General features: G+C 43.9%; 1 protein-coding gene across 1 annotated transcript; it reads left to right on the top strand.

Annotated features, from left to right (window-relative positions):
• The first annotated feature begins 14,381 nt into the window (after positions 1 to 14,381).
• Positions 14,382 to 17,453, top strand: LOC102940573 (olfactory receptor 5AP2). The gene is made up of 3 exons (XM_037915317.1): positions 14,382 to 14,420; positions 16,502 to 16,695; positions 17,003 to 17,453. Exons 1-3 carry the CDS (start codon positions 14,382 to 14,384, stop codon positions 17,451 to 17,453), a joined length of 684 nt encoding a protein of 227 aa, XP_037771245.1.
• The last annotated feature ends 2,590 nt before the right edge of the window (positions 17,454 to 20,043 follow it).

The raw sequence follows: 20,043 nt of genomic DNA, 5'->3' as shown, positions 1-20,043 counted from the left end.
TGACATCTTATGACCTTTCACATACATTTTACAGTTGGGCTCACAATTAGGGTAAATTTGTAAGCCTAATTATTACAACAGGTCCCATGTTTTAGTGATCAATGGCTCCATGTCTAGTTGGCAGCTGGTATCAAGTGGAGTGCCCCAAGGGTCCGTCCTGGGGCCAGTTTTGTTCAATATCTTCATAAATGATCTGGAGGATGGTGTGGATTGCACCGTCAGCAGGTTTGTAGATGACACTAAACTGGGAGGAGAGGTAGATACGCTGGAGGGTAGGGATAGGATACAGAGGGACCTAGACAAATGAGAGGAAATCTGATGAGGTTCAACAAGTCCTAAGTGCAGGACGCAAGAATCCCATGCACCGCTAGACAAGGGACCGAATGGCTCGGCAGCAGTACTGCAGAAAAGGACCTAGGGTTACAGTGGACGAGAAGCTGGATATGAGTCAACAGTGTGCCCTTGTTGCCAAGAAGGCCAGTGGCATTTTGGGATGTATAAGTAGGGGCATTGCCAGCAGATCAAGGGACATGATCATTCCCCTCTATTCGACATTGGTGAGGCCTCATCTGGAGTACTGTGTCCAGTTTTGGGCCCCACACGACAAGAAGGATGTGGAAAAATTGGAAAGAGTCCAGCAGAGGGCAACAAAAATGATGAGGGGACTGGAACACATGAGTTATGAGGAGAGGCTGAGGGAACTGGGATTGTTTAGTCTGCGGAAGAGAAGAATGAGGGGGGATTTGATAGCTACTTTCAACTACCTGAAAGGGGGTTTCAAAGAGGATGGCTCTAGACTGTTCTCAGTGGTAGCTGATGACAGAACAAGGAGTAATGGTCTCAAGTTGCAGTGGGGGAGGTTTAGGTTGGATATTAGGAAAAACTTTTTCACTAGGAGGGTGGTGAAACACTGGAATGCGTTACCTAGGGAGGTGGTGGAATCTCCTTCCTTAGATATTTTTAAGGTAAGGCTTGACAAAGCCCTGGCTGGGATGATTTAGTTGGGGATTGGTCCTGCTTTGAGCAGGGGGTTGGACTAGATGACCTTCTGAGGTCCCTTCCAACCCTGATATTCTATGATTCTATATTCAACTCTGAAATGAGTCCAACTTTAAAAGGCTGGGATTTTCAAAGGAGCTTAAGGGAGTTAGGCAGCCAGATGGAATTGGGCATCTAATTTCCTTAACTTCCTTTGCAAATTCCTAAGCAACTGTTATTCTTACGTTTTCCTCCAGAGCATCTGGCAATGGTGACATTTCCACATTCCTGTAGAGAGACACAGCACGAGAAACTACTATAAATATTTATGCTGGAACTTTTAAAGTAGTCTATGGAAGACAGGTATCCTACTACCATTGAATTTCAAAGGGTTTCAGCACCTAACTCCCATAGGCACCTTTGAAAATCCCAGTCTTACATTATGGTAGCATCCAAAATTATGCATTGCCCAAACACAGAGGAAGACACAGAAAGGTGTGCAACATACAAAAACAAGGCATACCAAGAGGGACAGTCAGGGATGTAAACAACAATCAGTGGGCTTGAGTCTGCTTTCACACACCATGGTGTAAACAAGCATAAGCGGAGTATGGACAAAGGACTTGATTCTGCTTTCCTTTAAACAGTTTTAAATCCAGAGTAACACAGTTTTAGTCAAAAGTCCTGATTTTGCCTCTTTTTTATCTGGAGTAACTCAACTGAACTCAATCGGCTTAATTTTCATTTACTTTTCCAGGCAGGCCAACACAACCACAACTTGTAGGTTTGTAGGTTTCAGAGTAGCAGCCGTGTTAGTCTGTATTCGCAAAAAGAAAAGGAGTACTTGTGGCACCTTAAAGACTAACAAATTTATTTGAGCATAAGCTTTTGTGAGCTACAGCTCACTTCATCGGATGAATTCAGTGGAAAATACAGTGGGGAGATTTATATACGTAGAGAACATGAAACAATGGGTGTTACCATACACGCTCTAATGAGACTGATCACTTAAGGTGAGCTATTACCAGCAGGAGAGAGGGGGGGGCGGGGGGGAACCTTTTGTAGTGATAATCAAGGTGGGCCATTTCCAGCAGTTGACAAGAACATCTGAGGAACAGTGCGGGGTGGGAATAAACATGGGTGTCAAGGTTCCTTCCCCACTCTGAACTCTATGGTACAGATGTGGGGACCTGCATGAAAACTTCCTAAGCTTACGTTTACCAGCTTAGGTTAAAACTTCCCCAAGGTACAAACTATTTTACCCTTTGTCCTTGGACTTCCACTGCCACCACCAAACTTTATCTGGGTTTATTTTTATTAGGAAAGCGTTGTTTGGAAATGTCTTTCCCCCAAAAATCCTCCCATCCCTTGCACCCCACTTCCTGGGGAAGGTTTGGTAAAAATCCTCACCAATTTGCATAGGTGACCACAGACCCAAACCCTTGGATCTTAAAAACAATGAAAAAAGCATTCAGGTCTTACAAGAAGAATTTTAATAGAAGTAAAAAGAATCACCTCTGTACAATCAGGATGGTAAATACCTTACAGGGTAATTAGATTTAAAACATAGAGAATCCCTCTAGGCAAAACCTTAAGTTACAAAAAGACACACAGACAGGAATATCCATTCTATTCAGCACAACTTAGTTTCTCAGCCATTTAAAGAAATCATAATCTAACGAATATCTAGCTAGATTACTTACTAAGTTCTAAGACTCCATTCCTGTTCTGTCCCCGGCAAAAGCGTCACACAGACAGAGACAGACCCTTTGTTTTTCTCCCTCCTCCCAGCTTTTGAAAGTATCTTGTCTCCTCATTGGTCATTTTGGTCAGGTGCCAGCGAGGTGATACTAGCTTCTTAACCCTTTACAGGTGAGAGGATTTTTCCTCTGGCCAGGAGGGATTTTAAAGGGGTTTACCCTTCCCTTTATATTTATGACAATGGGGAAATAGTTTTACTTTGTGTAATGACACATCCACTCCCAGTCTCTATTCAAGCCTAAGTTAATTGTATCCAGTTTGCAAATTAATTCCAATTCAGCAGTCTCTCGTTGGAGTCTGTTTTTGAAGTTTTTTTGTTGAAGAATTGCAACTTTTAGGTCTGTAATCAAGTGACCAAAGAGATTGAAGTGTTCTCCGACTGGTTTTTGAATGTTATAATTCTTGACATCCGATTTGTGTCCATTTATTCTTTTACGTAGAGACCAGCTGACCAGAGCATCCATGGCCAGAGCCCTCCAGCATCAGCCCTCCAGCAGCAGCCCCCCCACACACACACCCACTGCCTCCCTCATTTAAACACAGGTATTTTTAGTATAAGTCATGGACAGGTCACGGGTCCTGAATTTTTGTTTATTGCCCATGACCTGTCTATGACTTTTACTAAGAATACTTGTGACTAAATCGTAGCCTTAGTTACAGTTTATAAGTACAAAATTTTATAATGGGCTGTTAATTCTAGCAGAGAAAGGAGTAGCACGATCCCATGGCTGGAAGTTGAAGCTAGACACATTCAGACTTGAAATAAGGTGTGCATTTTTAATAATGAGGTTAATTACCCATTGGAACAATTTACGGAGGGTCATGGTGGATTTTCCATCACTGACAACTTTAAAATCAAGACGTGGTGTTTTTACTTTGTTTGTTTTAAGATCTGCTCTAGTTCAAAGTGGGGTAAACTCAGGGATGTCTGACAGTCTGTGTCATGCAGGAGTTCAGACTAGATGAAAACATTGGTCTCTCCTGGCCTTAGAATCCATAATGTATAGATTTAGTCAGTGGCATGCAACCTGAAACTACCTAGACAACTTGGGGGTCGGCGGGATCTGATGTCTAGGGCTGTATGTGTGCGGGAAGTAGGAGCTAAGAAACCTGGTTTTATTCCTGGCTCGGACAGAGACTTGCTAGACGGTGTAGGGCCATTGTTCCTCAGACACCCCAGGGGTCAACTGTCACCCAGTCTGGTTTAGTGCTTTGAGATCTACCAAGCAGCACCACTTAATACAGTAGCCTAAGGCACCATACCAAAATCTGTTAGGGCCTCCTTTGAAACAACACAGGAACCAGCGTGTTGCCATCCTGAGTGGCAACTCACTAGGGTCTGGCAGGGAGGGCCTTAACGAGAGGTCCATAAATATCAGGAATGGCAGCTGTTGCTGACTGGAAAATTTAATGTTAAGGAGAATTTTACATACACTGAAAACTGGATTATTTTTACTGCATTAAATATCTTACTCTGCTGAGCATTTACATAGCACTTTGGGGCCAGATTCTTAGTGAGTGTAAATTACTGTTGTTCTATTAGCCCCAAGTTACAAGCAGGTGAGGATCTGTCCTTTGATTCATACATTTCAAAGTGGACAGATAGTGTTAACCCAAATTTAAGACAGGGAAACCCAGGCACAGAGGGAGCGGTGAAGTGGCTTGCTTGTGGTCACACATCGAGACAGTCAGTGGAAGAGCCAGGAATACAACCCAAATGTCCTGACATGACTTACCCACTGGACTGTGCACATTTATAGCAACAGATATGGTAAACCTTACTCACATGAGTAGTCCTGACTCACATGAGTGACTTCAAAAAAGCTTAAAGTAAAAGAAAGAAAGAAAGAAAGAAAGAAAGAAAGAAAGAAAGAAAGAACAGTTATGTGAGTAAGTGTTGCATGATTCTACCAATTAGCAACTCATTGTTATGACATCATGTCCATCTTCTGTACCATTTGTCCATTTAACAATCTTGGAACAAACCCCCAACTAAGAAAGCATTCAGTGACTCCTCAGCCTCACATTATGGGCTGAACTCTGCACTTGTAAGCGCATTTTGGTGCCCGGCTCCTGTGAAATCATCCACACCCAGACATGCCTGTATCCCTCTCTTCAGTGTCCTCTTCCAAACATAGTCTCCTGGTAGCAGAAAGATCTGGGTGGAGATTTTCACAGAAGGCTAAGGGAGTTAGGTGCCTAACGTCTATTGAATTGCAGTGGAAGCCTTGTGCCTAACTCCCTTAGGCTCCTTTGAATATCCCAGCCCTGTATATACATTAAGAAGGAACTCACCTCAGAGAGGCAATCTCGATCCTGGCCATTTCGTGTTGCCCACACTCTATAATTCCAAAAGTAGTTGTCTGGCAAAAAGAAAGGAGCTGCCATTAAAGTCAGATGCTTCATTCGCAGCCCACCTTAAAAGTTATTATCACCTGATGCATGCCTCTGAGAGATGTGTTTGTGTCTGTGGGTGTGACTCCTGCTCCCTACTGGATGAAATGAGACCTGCTTCCAGTGTATGTATCTTTATATGCTCAGCCTGGATAATGCACCTCTCAGAAACCACCATCACAATTTTCACCAGAGAGACTGGATTGAATGACATCAGCAGGAGACTGGGAATCAGATAGTTCTGGGTCCTAATCTGACACTGAATTCCTCTGTAATCTTAGGCAAGTCTCTTAACCCCAAGTGCCTCCATTTCCCCATCCGTAAATTAGGCATTCTGACACTTGCTGAGCTCCCAAACAGGGCTGCTGCATGGATAGATTGACCTCTGAAATCGCAACATGTTGGTGTAAGTAATTGACCAGGGGGCAAGACATAAGGCTGGGATTTTAAAGGACTATAGGGGAGTTAGGTGCTCAAATCCCTTCACATTTCAAGGGGAATTGGACACCTAACTCCTCTAGGAGCCATTTGAAAATCTCAGCCTTAGCTCCTACCTGGAAGAGCTGTGGAGAGATGCATGAGGCACTGAGTTAGGACGTCACTGAGCTAGGAGTGGAACATATTCTGCACCATCCATGCCGTGCCTGAGATGATGCTTCCACATATTGCAAATGAAACCAGTTCAGACATGGGAAGTTTGCTGTCTCCAACAGAGCCCTTTCTCTGAAGATCTTCGTTGATTTACTCCCCACACACACACATATAAATGTATCCACTCTGTCGACTTCCTCAGTGACCCAAGAGGACAAGTCTATAAGCAAAGCCCTGGCTGAATGCTTCATATCTGCAGTCAGCAGACTCTTGGTCTGTGGGGAAAAGGAACCTGTGATGATTATGGTTGTGTGCTAATTAGAGATTCCAGGCAAAGCAAGAGGAGTGTGAAGAAACCTCGCCGAATTTCCCTGAGTGCTGGCAGATTCTGGGAGTAAGGGTGAGATTTTCCAAAATGCCAAGGGAGCGAGGGAAGGAGTGCACCTGAGACACAGCGGCTCCTGGTGAAGGGCCTTATATCCCACCTCCTCTTGCTCAAAGTTGGGCCTGAAGTCATACTTTGGCCCAGAGTAAGATGCTGAGCAAAGGGGGCTGAGCAAAGGAGGCCTGACAGGGCAGCTTGCAAAGGGCTAGATTGTCACCACAAGCCTGGAGCAAGGGAGTATTGTATGGCTGCACTGCCCCCAAAGCAGACCAGACTGGCACTTGGAGATCCGGTCCCTGGTTCCCATTGGTTCCACATGGGAGGTAATCTCCAACTGATACAGTTGACTGCCCCCTCTGCACTCTTAGGGTCAGGGATGGGGTTGCGTGGAAGCAAGATGTTGTCCAATCCTCTTTCTGCCTGTCCACAAACTGATCCCTGTCCCTACCACCCGCATTGCAAGAGTAGAGCTGGGCAAAAAAATTTAAACAAAACTCCCCCCGCCCCCCCCCAAAATGCTGATTTGGGGCGATCAAAACATTTTAGAAATGTGTGTGGATTTCAGCAAATTGTTTTTGTTGACCCTCCCCCACACCCAAATATACCAAAAACATCCAAATATTTCATTTTGACATTCTCTTAACAAAAAGTTTCAACACTTCAAGTTGAAATGACATTTTGTTTCAAAATCTAGGCAAGGATTTTGCTTTCGAATCTATTTATCTGTCCATCCCTATACAAATCTATCTATGCATTTATCTAATCTCTATTTCTCTGTCTTTCTGTCTACATACCCCTCTATTTAATAACTGCATGTGTCTATGTACCTCAGTCTTTCTGCATATATATTCATCTATCTAATATTGTTATTTAACTCAAGCATGACCCTGTGCATCTCAACTCATCCCATCACCACTTAAACTCATGATTCGGGATACACAGAGAACGCTGGACTAAGTCCTAAGAAAGTTCCCAAAGAAGGATAGAGGAATAGAAATTTCGGCCCCATCACCTGTGCAGCAGGTCAACAGCTCCAGGCCCTTCTCATCTTCCAATTCTTAGCCAGCACCTTTCCCCTTTGTTTTCTCCACAGGACCCAGCAAGCCAGATATGAACTGTGAGTAGGTGCAATTCCACTTATTCCTGAATTTGGACCAGCTTCCACTGGGCGGAAGTTGTTCCCAGTGTGTCAAGAGCAGCTCACTAAATTGTACTTGGCACCCCCTGAGATCTTCCCTCTGAGCCTCACATCCCTGGTTACACCTAGATGTGATGGGCTTCCCCCCCCCTTACTTTGTTAAATACTTTTTGCAAGAAATTAAGCTGGGCTTTTCAAAGGCATTTGAACAGTAGATTGGTTCTAGTCCCAGGTCTGTCACTGACCTGCTGGCTGACACATCCCTCCTCTGTGCCTCAGTTTCTTCAGCTGTAAAAGGGGCATAATGATAGTGGCCCCCATTTGAATTGGTACCTTAGCGCAACACTCCCTGAGATTCCTTTGGAAAATCCCAGCCTTCATTTGAAGATTTCTGTGCATTAATAAGCCTGTGGAAATGAGGCACTAGCTCCCACAGTAACAGATGTAGATACAGGCTCATTACTTTTCTCCTTGGAAAATCACAGCCTAAGATACCAAGGAAACAAAAAGGACAGGCCACAATTTTCAGTGATTCGTGGGGTGTCAAGCTTGGGGCTGCCCAATTCAGGCCTAGTTTCCAGCAGAGCTGAGCAGGGAGGCCGATGCAAGCCACAGGCCCTCAGTGTACCTGTAAGTCAAAGGAAGGATGGTTGAGGGGTAAGGGCACTAGCAGGGCACATTTACACTACAAACAAAAATGACACATGGCCATGCGTCTCAGATCCTGGGCCTCACGCAATGGCACTAGAAATAAATGTTCCCAGTTGGTCTCTGAAAGCTAGCAAGGAGCGGGGGTCTCACAGCCTGAGTGGGAATGTCTGCATGGCTGTTTTCTTGTCCGGAGACCTGGGTTCAGAGACTCACTGCCGATGGTTTCGTTTTTTTGTTGTTGTTGTTTTTATGTGGTATTGATGGGCTCACAGCCTCCCTGTGTGAATTTGGCACAGGTCACACAGGGCTGGATTTTCCAAGGTATATATGTGCTAAAAGACCAACCCAGGTGCCTAATAAGGTTTGCAACAGAGTCTGAGGGAGTCAGGTGCCTGACTCTCATTTAAATCAATGTCAGTTCGGTGTCTAACCTCCTGGCTGCACTGTAGGAGCTCAAATACCTTTGGAAATCTGACCCTATGAAGAGGCCAAATCAAATTACAATTAAATTATTATTATCATGGCAGCCTCAGTGTCCAACTCACAGACCAAGAACCCAATTGCATCAGGGCACTCACCTGGGCTGTGGGAGACCACCCAGTTCAAATCCACCTTCTGCTTGAGGATGATAAGGGATTTGAACTGGGGAGGACAGTTAATTTCATCAGCCAACCCCCTGGTTCTTGTGTTATGTGAAGGAATAAATAACATTTCCTTATTCACTTTCTCCACACCAGTCATGATTTTATAGACCTCCATCATATCTCCCTTAGTTGTCTCTTTTCCAAGCTGAAAAGTTCCAGGGTTTTTTTTTAATCTCTCCTCATACGGAAGCTGTTCCATATCCCTTATCATTTTATATGCTCTTTTTTGTACTTTTTCCAATTCTAATATATCTTTTTTGAGATAAAGTGACCAAAGCTACACACAGTATTCAAGGTGTGGGCGTACCATGGATTTATATGGAGGCAATATGATATTTTCTGTCTTATTATCTGTCCCTTTCTTAATGACTCCCAACATTCCGTTCACTTTTGACTGCCGCTGCCCATTGAGTGGGTGTTTTCAGAGAACTATTCATGGTGACTCTAAGATCTCTTTCTTGAGTGGTAACAGCTAATTTAGACCCCAACATTTTGTATGTCTGGTTGGGATTATTTTTGTCCAATGCACATTACTTTGCATTTATCAATATTGAATTTCATCTACAGAATATCAAACTACAAAACAGCCCTATGTAAAATCTCGTTCCAGCTGAACTTCTTGCACGCCAGTGACTTTCCAGTTGTGTGACTCTGCATGCTGCTGTGTCAGAGGGAGATCTTTTCATGGACTGATCACCCCAATCCAACCCTGGCTTGGTCTCAGACTGCACCAGGGAGAGATCCACTAATCATTTGTGGTCCAAGGAAGAACAATGTGAAAAAGAAATCTGAGCCACCAGCTGGTGGACAGATAACCTCAAGTCCTCACTCCTCCTTATTCAATCAAATGTCCCACAGAGACAAAGTTTGATGACCTTACTTGTTCTTTATTCAGGCAAAGCTTCCACTGAACTCAGAGTCAAATGATTATGGGATAGAGTCACAAAGGGACTTAGGCGCTGGGATGCTGAGGGTTGCAATGCCTGACTTTTATGGGCCTAGAAAATCACAGCTATTCCCAAAACCTGAGTTTGGTGTCTAGGCTCCTTACACAGTTAATGGGGAAAGGTAGGTGCCTAAGGATGGGACTGACAAAAGCCAACCAACTTGGAGGGGAGCTACCTAAAATAGCCAATGGGAGATGCCAGGTAGAGGGGTGTGTGCGAAGTCCCACCCTCTCAGGGTGTTTGACACCTGAATGTGGGCTGTAGAGACGAGCCTCCACCTGCATGGGATTCTCAGCCATGCATAGGCCGGGGCTGGAGCACCCATGGGAAAAGATAGTGGGTGCTCAGGACCCACTAGCCACCTGCTGATGAGCTGTTCAATGGTGAGTGGGAGGTGCTGGGGGAAGGGGGAAGAGCAGGGGTGGGAAGAGGTGGAGCAAGGCCGGGGCACACTCAGAGTGGGGACGGACTGGGAGCGGGAAGAGGCAGAGCAAGGATGGTGTCTTGGGGGAAGGGGCGGAGTGTGGGCAGGCAGAGGCGGTGCAAAGGTTGGGCCTTGGGAGAAGGAGCGGAGTGGGGGGTGGGGCCTCAGGGCGGAGCAGGAGTGGGGAGAAGGGATCTAAAAAGGTATCTGCCACCTGTCAGTGTATCCCCATTCTCTCTCCTTGAAGCCTTTCATAGAATCATAGAATCATAGAATATCAGGGTTGGAAGGGACCCCAGAAGGTCATCTAGTCCAACCCCCTGCTCGAAGCAGGACCAATTCCCAGTTAAATCATCCCAGCCAGGGCTTTGTCAAGCCTGACCTTAAAAACCTCTAAGGAAGGAGATTCTACCACCTCCCTAGGTAACGCATTCCAGTGTTTCACCACCCTCTTAGTGAAAAAGTTTTTCCTAATATCCAATCTAAACCTCCCCCATTGCAACTCCCCCATTTCCACTTTGGACAACTACGTAAAGAGTCATGGGACCAGATCCTGTCTCTCCCACAGCCTGAGCGCTTTAACCACCAGGCTATGGAGTCATCCCAATGCTTGCCCATGCTCAGTCTCTCTTGCCCAAGGAGTTTTTAATAGTTATATATATGAACTTTCTTTCATCTTTCTTCCACCAAAGTAACTGGAATATTGTGGGAAGATGGATTTGTTTCCAAGAATATTTTGGTCGCCTACTGCATTGTATACTCCTGGGGGGATTCTGCGCTCCTGCATGCATGCATAATTAATGAGCCCCACATATTTTAATTATTTTTTGGTGAAGAAAAAGCTCCTGCCGAAATGTTGCTGCAGTTCCATCTTTTTCCCACCAGAGGGTGCTGTGGCGCAAGAACAGCAGCAGCTCCCCGCCACCAAGGGAAGAGGAAGGGGCTCTGGGGAGACAGACAGCGCTGGGTGCTGGGGCTCAGTGGAAGCGGAGGCACAGGACCACAGGGGGAGAGAGAGGTGCAGAGCCACATGGGGATGGAGGAGGGGGTAAAGGGACACAGAGAGGTAGAGAGTGGCTAGGTGGGGGCACAAGGACACATGGGGACAGGGGAGGGGGTACAGGGACACAGGGAAAGAGGAGTGTCTGGGTGGGGGCACAGAGACACATGGGGACAGGGGGAGGGGGTACAGGGACACAGGGAAAGAGGAGTGTCTGGGTGGGGGCACAGAGACACATGGGGACAGGGGGAGGGGGTACAGGGACACAGGGAAAGAGGAGTGTCTGGGTGGGGGCACAGAGACACATGGGGACAGGGGGAGGGGGTACAGGGACACAGGGAAAGAGGAGTGTCTGGGTGGGGGCACAGAGACACATGGGGACAGGGGGAGGGGGTACAGGGACACAGGGAAAGAGGAGTGTCTGGGTGGGGGCACAGAGACACATGGGGACAGGGGGAGGGGGTACAGGGACACAGGGAAAGAGGAGTGTCTGGGTGGGGTCACAGAGACACATGGGGACAGGGGGAGGGGGTACAGGGACACAGGGAAAGAGGAGTGTCTGGGTGGGGGCACAGAGACACGTGGGGACAGGATAGGGGACCAGGACACATAGAGACGGGGTGGCTGGGTGGGGGCACAGAGACACATGGGGACAGGGGGATGGGGTACAGGGACACAGGGAAAGAGGAGTGTCTGGGTGGGGGCACAGAGACACATGGAGACAGTGGGAGGGGATACAGAGCCACATGGGGATGTGCGGAGTGGATGTCTGAGTGGGGATGGAGGGACATGTGAACAGGGGGCGCAAGGACACATGGGGACAGGCACAGATGTGCCTGACTGAATGGGAGAGGCTAGGGGTCTGCATGGGGGAAGTTCCCTAACAATCCCTTCCACCCCCACCCCCAGAAAAAACCTGTTCCATACTTTTCCCACACATACCCAACAAGCCTCCAAGTTTACACCCAGGCTCCTTCCCAGCAATTTACTTCCCTCTCCCTCAGCTCCTCTGTTAACCCTGGCTCCCCCAAGTGTTTGCAAGGTACAGTTCTGTATTGTAATTTAAATTAATTATTACTCAGAGTTCTGTATTAATATGCCTAGTAAGGAATCTATTTTTCAAAAAACACTTTCTGAATCTTTTTTGTTGTCTGTATTGTTACAGACATACTTTCTGACAGGTATTTTGAAATAAATGACAGAAAATAATTGAAACTTGTGTGATTATATTGGGTTATTTTGACAAATAAAATATGCAGAATTTTAAAATATTGTGTACATAATTTTTTTTGTTGCATAATTCTTAATTTTGGGCCCAGGATTCCCCCAGGAGTAATTGTAGTACTTTTGTTGATATTTCCATACATAAAGAGCTGCTGCACATAATGAGGCTTGGCAAAACTAATTTTTTACTTTTTGATCATTTCAGTCAGCAATATCAATTATTTTTAAGAGAGACAAAGTGGGTGAAGTAATATCTTTTATTGGACCAACTTCTGTTGCTGAAAGAGAAAAGCCCCCCAAGCTAAACAGTGTTCTTCTTCAGTTCTTTATGTAATCAGAGTGTCAGAGCTAAATACAACAGTGGGACAGATTATGTAAGATAAGGGGTAAACGTGTTCCAAGGGAATCTTTAAGATGAAATGGGCAATTACATCTCTGCAGTCATAGGAAAAAGAAAGGTTAGGGGGTTACATATTGTTGTAATGACTCATAAAACCAATATCTCTGTTGGGGACATAGTTTTTAAGTTTGTTTGTTTGTTATTTTAGATTTTTATGCATGTAAAATTTTCAAATCTGCACAAAGTTATGGGTTTTAAGCATTTTTTTCAATTTTTATTTAATTAAATTTTAACGGTTGAGTGAAATTGGGGGGGAGGAGGGTTCAGACAGTAAATATTTAATGACAGTAGACATTGAGATTCAAAAATTTAAAGATTTATAACCTTCTAAACACAAATTGTCAGCATCACTCAAACCCCCAGATCCTTTTCTGCAGTATGACCACTTAGCCAGTTATTCCCCATTTTGTAGTTGTGCATATGATTTTTCCTTCCTAAGTGAAGTACTTTGCACTTAGCATTACTGAATTTCTTTATGTTGAATTCAGAACAAGTCGCCAGTTTGTCAAGGTCATTGTAAATTCTGATACTGTCTTCCAAAGAGTTTGCTGTCATCTGCACATTTTATAAGCGTAATCTCCACTCCATTATCCAGGTCATTAATGAAAATATTGAAAAGAACCAGACCCAGGACTGACCCCTGTGGACCTGCACTAAATAGGCCCTCCCATCAGTTACCAATATTATGGAAATAGCTATATGTTAATATGTTAATTATAGCTATAATATTGTAAACCAGGAGTCATCCCATGAGTTACATGATGATTAATGAATGGAAACATTCATGAATGCAGGAGCTAGCCAGCAGGGTTATACCATTCTGATGCTTCACTTAGATAGGTGAGTTGTAGCATTGCCATGATATTAAGGGAAGTGGGAATGAGTGGGTGACAGAGGATCTAGGGTATGGGCTGGGAATTACTGAGGAAGGAACCCTACGAGTAGCCCAGCCTAAGGAGTATTGGAAACACTCAAAAGAGTTAGTCAGCAGACTTATACCAATCTGCTGAGTTACTGACGTAGGTTATTGTTTGCCCCACATTTATATAAGGGATAGGGGAATAGCTGTGTGGTGAAGAGATGATCTAGGGTGTGGGATGAACAGTCCTGAAGGAGGAACCCTAGCAAAATCTATACCAAATGAAAAGGTTCCATTTGGGAGGAGAGTTTGGATCTTACACGCTTGACCAGATCCTCCAGTGACATATGTCAGCAGTGTTTCATTGACTTCCCTAACGTTTGAGCCTCTAAAAAACAGATAAAGGATAACTCCATTAACTGGTAACTAGTACAGGGGCTCTCAAACTGGGGATCAGGACCCCTCAAGGGATTGCAAGGTTCTTACATGGGGGCGGGGGAGGGGGTTGTGAGCTGTCAGCCTCCACCCCAAAGCCCGCTTTGTCTCCAGCATTTATAATGGTGTTAAATATATTTTAAAGTGTTTTAAATATATAAAGGGGGGATCACACTCAGATGCTTGCTATGTGAAAGGGGTCACCAGTACAAAAGTTTCAGAACCACTTGCCTAGTATGTAAGCCCTTTATAATTCAGCTAAGGTTAGACGTTTGATTGCCTTGAGAATCAATATTGTCAACAAATTAAATGTTCTCTTAATTAAGTCCCCCCTCATCTTAACTAAAATATCCTGTGGTAGCTGCCTCAAAGGAAGATGACATGAAGGATATAAATATAAAAGGATGCATTACTCCCTTTACAAATGCTACTAAAATGAATCAATGCTATCCCACACAAGGTCTTAGTTCACTTTACTAAGAGAAAGAAAATATATAAAAAGTTTTGAGAGAAATTTCAGGCAGTTAGAAAATGACAAGGCTAAGAGAAGATGTCACAGTATCAGTCTAGTAGGACTGCAGCTTTACAAGTAAGATTTATACTTCCTATTAACCAAAGGGGTGTTAATCTTCTCTGTCATTTACTGTGTCTTAGCTGAGTTTGCAAATCATATGAAGAAATTCAGAACAAGAATCATGGAATAAAATCTAGAGTTGGTCAGAAAATGTTTTTCCCCCCATGTAAAATTCTATGAAAATGAAAACTTTTTCATCCGGATCAAAGTTTTCAATGGAAAATGTCAACCTTTTGTCCAAAAACCAAACACTGCAAATGTTTCCCATGGGGTCAGATTTTCAAGGGTATTTAGTCACCTGAAGATGCAGAAAGGCATCCAGAGGGATTTTCAAAAGGATGGGAGCAGATTAGACACCTAACTCCCTTTGATTTTAATGTGTGTTTAGGTGCCTAACCTGCTTAAGCTCATCTGCATCTTTAGGTAAATAAATACCTCTGGATATCTGGCCCATAGGCTGAGATTTCAAAGCTACCTCGAAGATTTATCTTGTTTGCACTTCTAGGCTGGGACTGTCTACTACTTATAAATATTTGTAAAGTATCTACCATTATAGGGCCATAATCGCATAAGTGACACACCATCATACTTCTGCTTCTCTGCCTTCTCCAATATAAAACTGATCAGGAGGCTTGGAAGGGTTCGATTGCTATGCATGGATGTCCAAAAAGGTTTATTTCATTATAAACACCCAGTAACAAGGAAAAAATATTTCCACTGATAATAATCGGAACTGACAGATCGGCAAAGTGAGAAAAATGTTACCTGAGAACCTAGAGTCCGAATCCAGTGATTTAGACTTTTGAATTAGACTCCTCACAAATGGACGACTGAATGAAACAAAGCAAAACCAGACAGGGTTTCTTGGTTTCAGGTTACTGGCTTTGTATATTTTGACATGTGTTGTTGACAATTTGTGATTTAACAGTTATAAAGCTGTAACTTCTTGTATCTGGGTGTCTACTGTCATTCAATAATTGTCTGTCCCACCATCTTTCAAAATGGGGAAAATTTAAATAAATAAAAATAGTAAAAACTGCTTAAAAATGAACATTGATAATAACCATTGAAATCATTTAAAAAAAATATTTCTGACAAGCCTAGGTATCACCTTATACCTATTACTGAATTGCTTCAACCTGAGCTTCATATACTACCATACACCGTAACTCTGACATACACACAGGAGGGAGACATAGGTTAAAAATATATATATTTCCTTTAAGATATGCTTTTGCTCTTGGATTTCATTGAACGCAAGAGGACAATTTTTAAAATCAGGGATATACATATATACAAGGAAATGTATGTGCAAAATGTAACTCCTTTCAAGATATGGTTTTCTTCTTATATTTCTTACCTCAAACAAAAGAACAGATATTGACAAATATGAGCAATCTATTTCAATGTAGAAATATCTGTCTCTGCCTAGCCAACAGCATCATCATATCATTAGTGCAGCATTTCAAAACTTGTGCAGCTCAAATCAGTGATAAAATCATTTGTCTCCGATATGGCAAAGCAGAAAAAATAACAGTGATATTTGTATAAATTATAGATATACAGGAACCTCCACTGAAAGTTCACTTTACAATCTCGATGACTGCTCTTTCTAAAAGGGTTCCGGGGGGGAAAAGTGAGACATTATGGACTTAATTCCAAAAGGCATCTGCTTCTATGTTCATAATATTTTTAAATATGTGACTCCACTGCAAATTCCAACTGCACAGAAATTCAAAGCCCTCCGACACTCAGTGACATCTGTTTTGTTTTGTTTTCTGGAATAAAACATTCCATAGATATTCCCATTCTTGTTCTTGGATAATCACTATTCTCTGATGCAACAGCATGTATGGCTTTGCTGCCACTCCATCATGATTCACCATCATCAACATCCTCTAAATGAACGAAAGGGCATCCAACTCTGACACACCTGAATGGAAGATGAGAGAAGAAAATGTGAAACATGGAGGCTTAGTTACCTCAGCCTAGATAAGAACAATATTGTCTCTGGATCAGAGAATAGTCGAATGACTAGCAGGGGTGTTTTAAAGTTATTACTTATTATTATTTCTCTTTTCTCTCTTTTCCTCCAGAGAAAACTCATGGAAAAAGTAGAGTGGAGCAATCAAGCATTCATCACAGAATTCATGCTGTTGGGATTCGGGAATCTCCCAGAACTGCAGACCCCTCTCTTCCTGCTGTTCCTAGTGATCTATACTGTGACCATGGCCGGAAACATCCTCACTCTTGTGATAGTTGTGGCTGATCAGAACCTTCACACCCCCATGTACTTCTTCCTGGGGAACTTGTCCTGTTGGAGACCTGCTACACCTCCACCATCCTGCCCAGGCTGCTGGCCAGCCTCCTGACTGGGGATAGAACCATTTCATATAGCAGCTGCATCGCACAACTGTACTTCTTTGTATTCATGGTGACTGCTGAATTTTTCCTCCTATTATTCATGTCTACTTAGCAATATACAATCCCTTGCATTATGCAGCACTTATGAGAAGCTGGGTTCATACACAGCTAGTGTCTGGCTCTTGGATAATGGCCTTCTTTACTAGTACCTTGATAACTCTTTTGATGGCCAGGTTAACATTCTGTGGCCCCAACAAAATTGACCATTTCTTTTGTGATTTTGCCCCAATGCTCAAAGTCTCCTGCAGTGACACCAGCCTGATTGAACTGGTGGACCTAATCCTGTCATTTGCAATTATACTTCCTACATTCCTGTTAACCATGATGTGCTATGTTTGTAACATTGCCACCATCCTGAGAATCCCCTCCACCACCGGAAGGCAAACGGCCTTTTCCACCTGTTCCTCCCACCTCATCATAGTTGTTACTTTCTATGGACCACTCATCATTAGTTACATGATATCAACTGCTGGCACTGCAGGAGACCTGCACAAAGTGTTGTCTGTCTTCTATACTGTCCTGACACCCTTGGTCAATCCTCTCATCTACAGCCTGAGAAACAAGATGGTCAAAGAGGCATTGAAGAAAGTTGGAGGCAAACTGGCTGCTTTCATGAGGAGTTGAATGAAATTCCTACCGTCTCTCTTTTAGACTGAGTAGAACCTTATCCAGTCCCTTGACCTGCTGAAGAACCCCAAAAGCCCCGGAACCTGTGACAAGGGGCTTCTAGGGGTGATAAAAGTGTAATTGTCAAGGGAAGTAACAGTTGTTTTAGGGAGCTGCTGATGAGAAGTGGGTCTCACAGATAGAGACCCCAGTTTTTAGAGTCCTTGAAGAAAGAGGGAACTGCCTTTGGTCTCTCCCAATGGATAGTAAGTCTCTAGGTAAGACAGACTTGCACATAGGACTTTTGTTGCTATAAAATCCTTTATTTGCTCTTACATTATGCTTTGTTCCTACTGTGGGAAATAAACAATACTCCGTTTGGAGACAGCCCTCTGGTCACAGGATTTACCAGTAGAACTGGGCAAAATTTTTTGACAAAATGAGCTTTCAGCAGAAGACACAGCTTCATTATAACCGATACAGAGGCCGCAAAGGTTTCCTCAGCTCTAGGATGGAATTCCAGGTGAAAACCAGTGAAAGAGTCAGTTGTCATGTGGTTAGTGCACTTAGCTGAGATATAGAAGACCCCGGCTCAAATCTCTGATTTGGAGCAAGATGTTAGCCCTATGTAGCCTCCCATAGGAGTGTTCTAACCAATTGGCTACAGAGTCTGTCTGGTTTTCACTCTTTCCTGTTAGAGCTGTTGCACTTTGTCCAAATAATTAATTATTCATTGGGTTAAACTCAGTGAGAGAGAGATTAACTCAGTGTGCCACTGAGTTATGGCACCCAGCTTGGGTGTGAGATATGTAGGTTCATGTCCCCGCTCCAAGAAATATTTAGTTATTTATATAAAGTGAACAGCTACAAGAGGGAAGACATCCACCCCAGAGCAGCCTTGCAGCTCATGCACTTACTTGAGATCCAGGAAAGTTCAAAGTCTCTGCTCCAAAGCAGGCAGAACAGGAATTTGATCTCAGCTTTCTGGCACCTAATTAAGTGTCCTAACCACTGAGCTATCACCTTTCTGTCTCTGACTTTTCCTCAGCAAAACTTTGGAAGGTCTCAGTTGCAGGTGCTATTAGAAAATCTTTTGATATCTTAAAAAAGTTTTGTAGAGCAGGAAGATCGTTTCCTACCCAGCTCTCCTTACCACTGGTTGCCCAAGGGAAGAACCGGTGATGCCAAAAGCAGTTGGACCCACTGAGAAATCATATTGATACCGAGGGTGCTGTAACCCCGGCCCTAGCCAGACAGCGGGAGAATCACACCTCTCTCATGGTGGAATTCTGTAAGTGTGGGGCCTGTTGCCTGAGCAGGTGCACTGAGAGAGACCGGAGATGGGTGATTCCCCCATTCTTCCCTCTGGTCCAGGATCCCTGGCTGGACTACAGTTCTCATGATAGGTTTCAGAGTAACAACCGTGTTAGTCTGTATTTGCAAAAAAAAAGGAGTACTTGTGGCACCTTAGAGACTAACCAATTTATTTGAGCATAAGCTTTCGTGAACTACAGCTCACTTCATCGGATGCATACTGTGGAAAATACAAAAGATGTTTGTTTTTATACACACAAATCATGAAAAAATGGGTGTTTATCACTACAAAAGGTTTTCTCTCCCCCCACCCCACTCTCCTGCTGGTAATAGCTTATCTAAAGTGATCACTCTCCTTACAATGTGTATGATAATCAAGGTGGGCCATTTCCAGCACAAATCCAGGGTTTAACAAGAACGTCTGGGGGGGGGGGGCCTTAGGAAAACAAGGGGAAATAGGTTACCTTGCATAATGACTTAGCCACTCCCAGTCTCTATTCAAGCCTAAGTTAATTGTATCCAATTTGCAAATGAATTCCAATTCAGCAGTCTCTCGCTGGAGTCTGGATTTGAAGTTTTTCTGTTGTAATATCGCAACTTTCATGTCTGTAATCGTGTAACCAGAGAGATTGAAGTGTTCTCCGACTGGTTTATGAATGTAATAATTCTTGACATCTGATTTGTGTCCATTTATTCTTTTACTTAGAGACTGTCCAGTTTGACCAATGTACATGGCAGAGGGGCATTGCTGGCACATGATGGCATATATCACATTGGTAGATGTGCAGGTGAACGAGCCTCTGATAGTGTGGCTGATGTTATTAGGCCCTGTGATTGTGTCCCCTGAATAGATATGTGGGCACAGTTGGCAACGGGCTTTGTTGCAAGGATAGGTTCCTGGGTGAGTGGTTCTCTTGTGTGGTATGTGGTTGCTGGTGAGTATTCGCTTCAGGTTGGGGGGCTGTCTATAGGCAAGGACTGGCCTGTCTCCCAAGATTTGTGAGAGTGTTGGGTCATCCTTCAGGATAGGTTGTAGATCCTTGATAATGCATTGGAGGGGTTTTAGTTGGGGGCTGAAGGTGACGGCTAGTGGCGTTCTGTTATTTTCTTTGTTAGGCCTGTCCTGTAGTAGGTGACTTCTGGGAACTCTTCTGGCTCTATCAATCTGTTTCTTCACTTCCGCAGGTGGGTACTGTAGTTGTAAGAATGCTTGATAGAGATCTTGTAGGTGTTTGTCTCTGTCTGAGGGGTTGGAGCAAATGCGGTTGTATCTCAGAGCTTGGCTGTAGACAGT

This window comes from Chelonia mydas, chromosome 13, assembly GCF_015237465.2.
Source record: "Chelonia mydas isolate rCheMyd1 chromosome 13, rCheMyd1.pri.v2, whole genome shotgun sequence".
NCBI lineage: Eukaryota > Metazoa > Chordata > Testudines > Cheloniidae > Chelonia > Chelonia mydas.
Note: the sequence above shows the minus strand (reverse complement) of the source record. Positions and strands in the feature narration are given on the sequence as shown.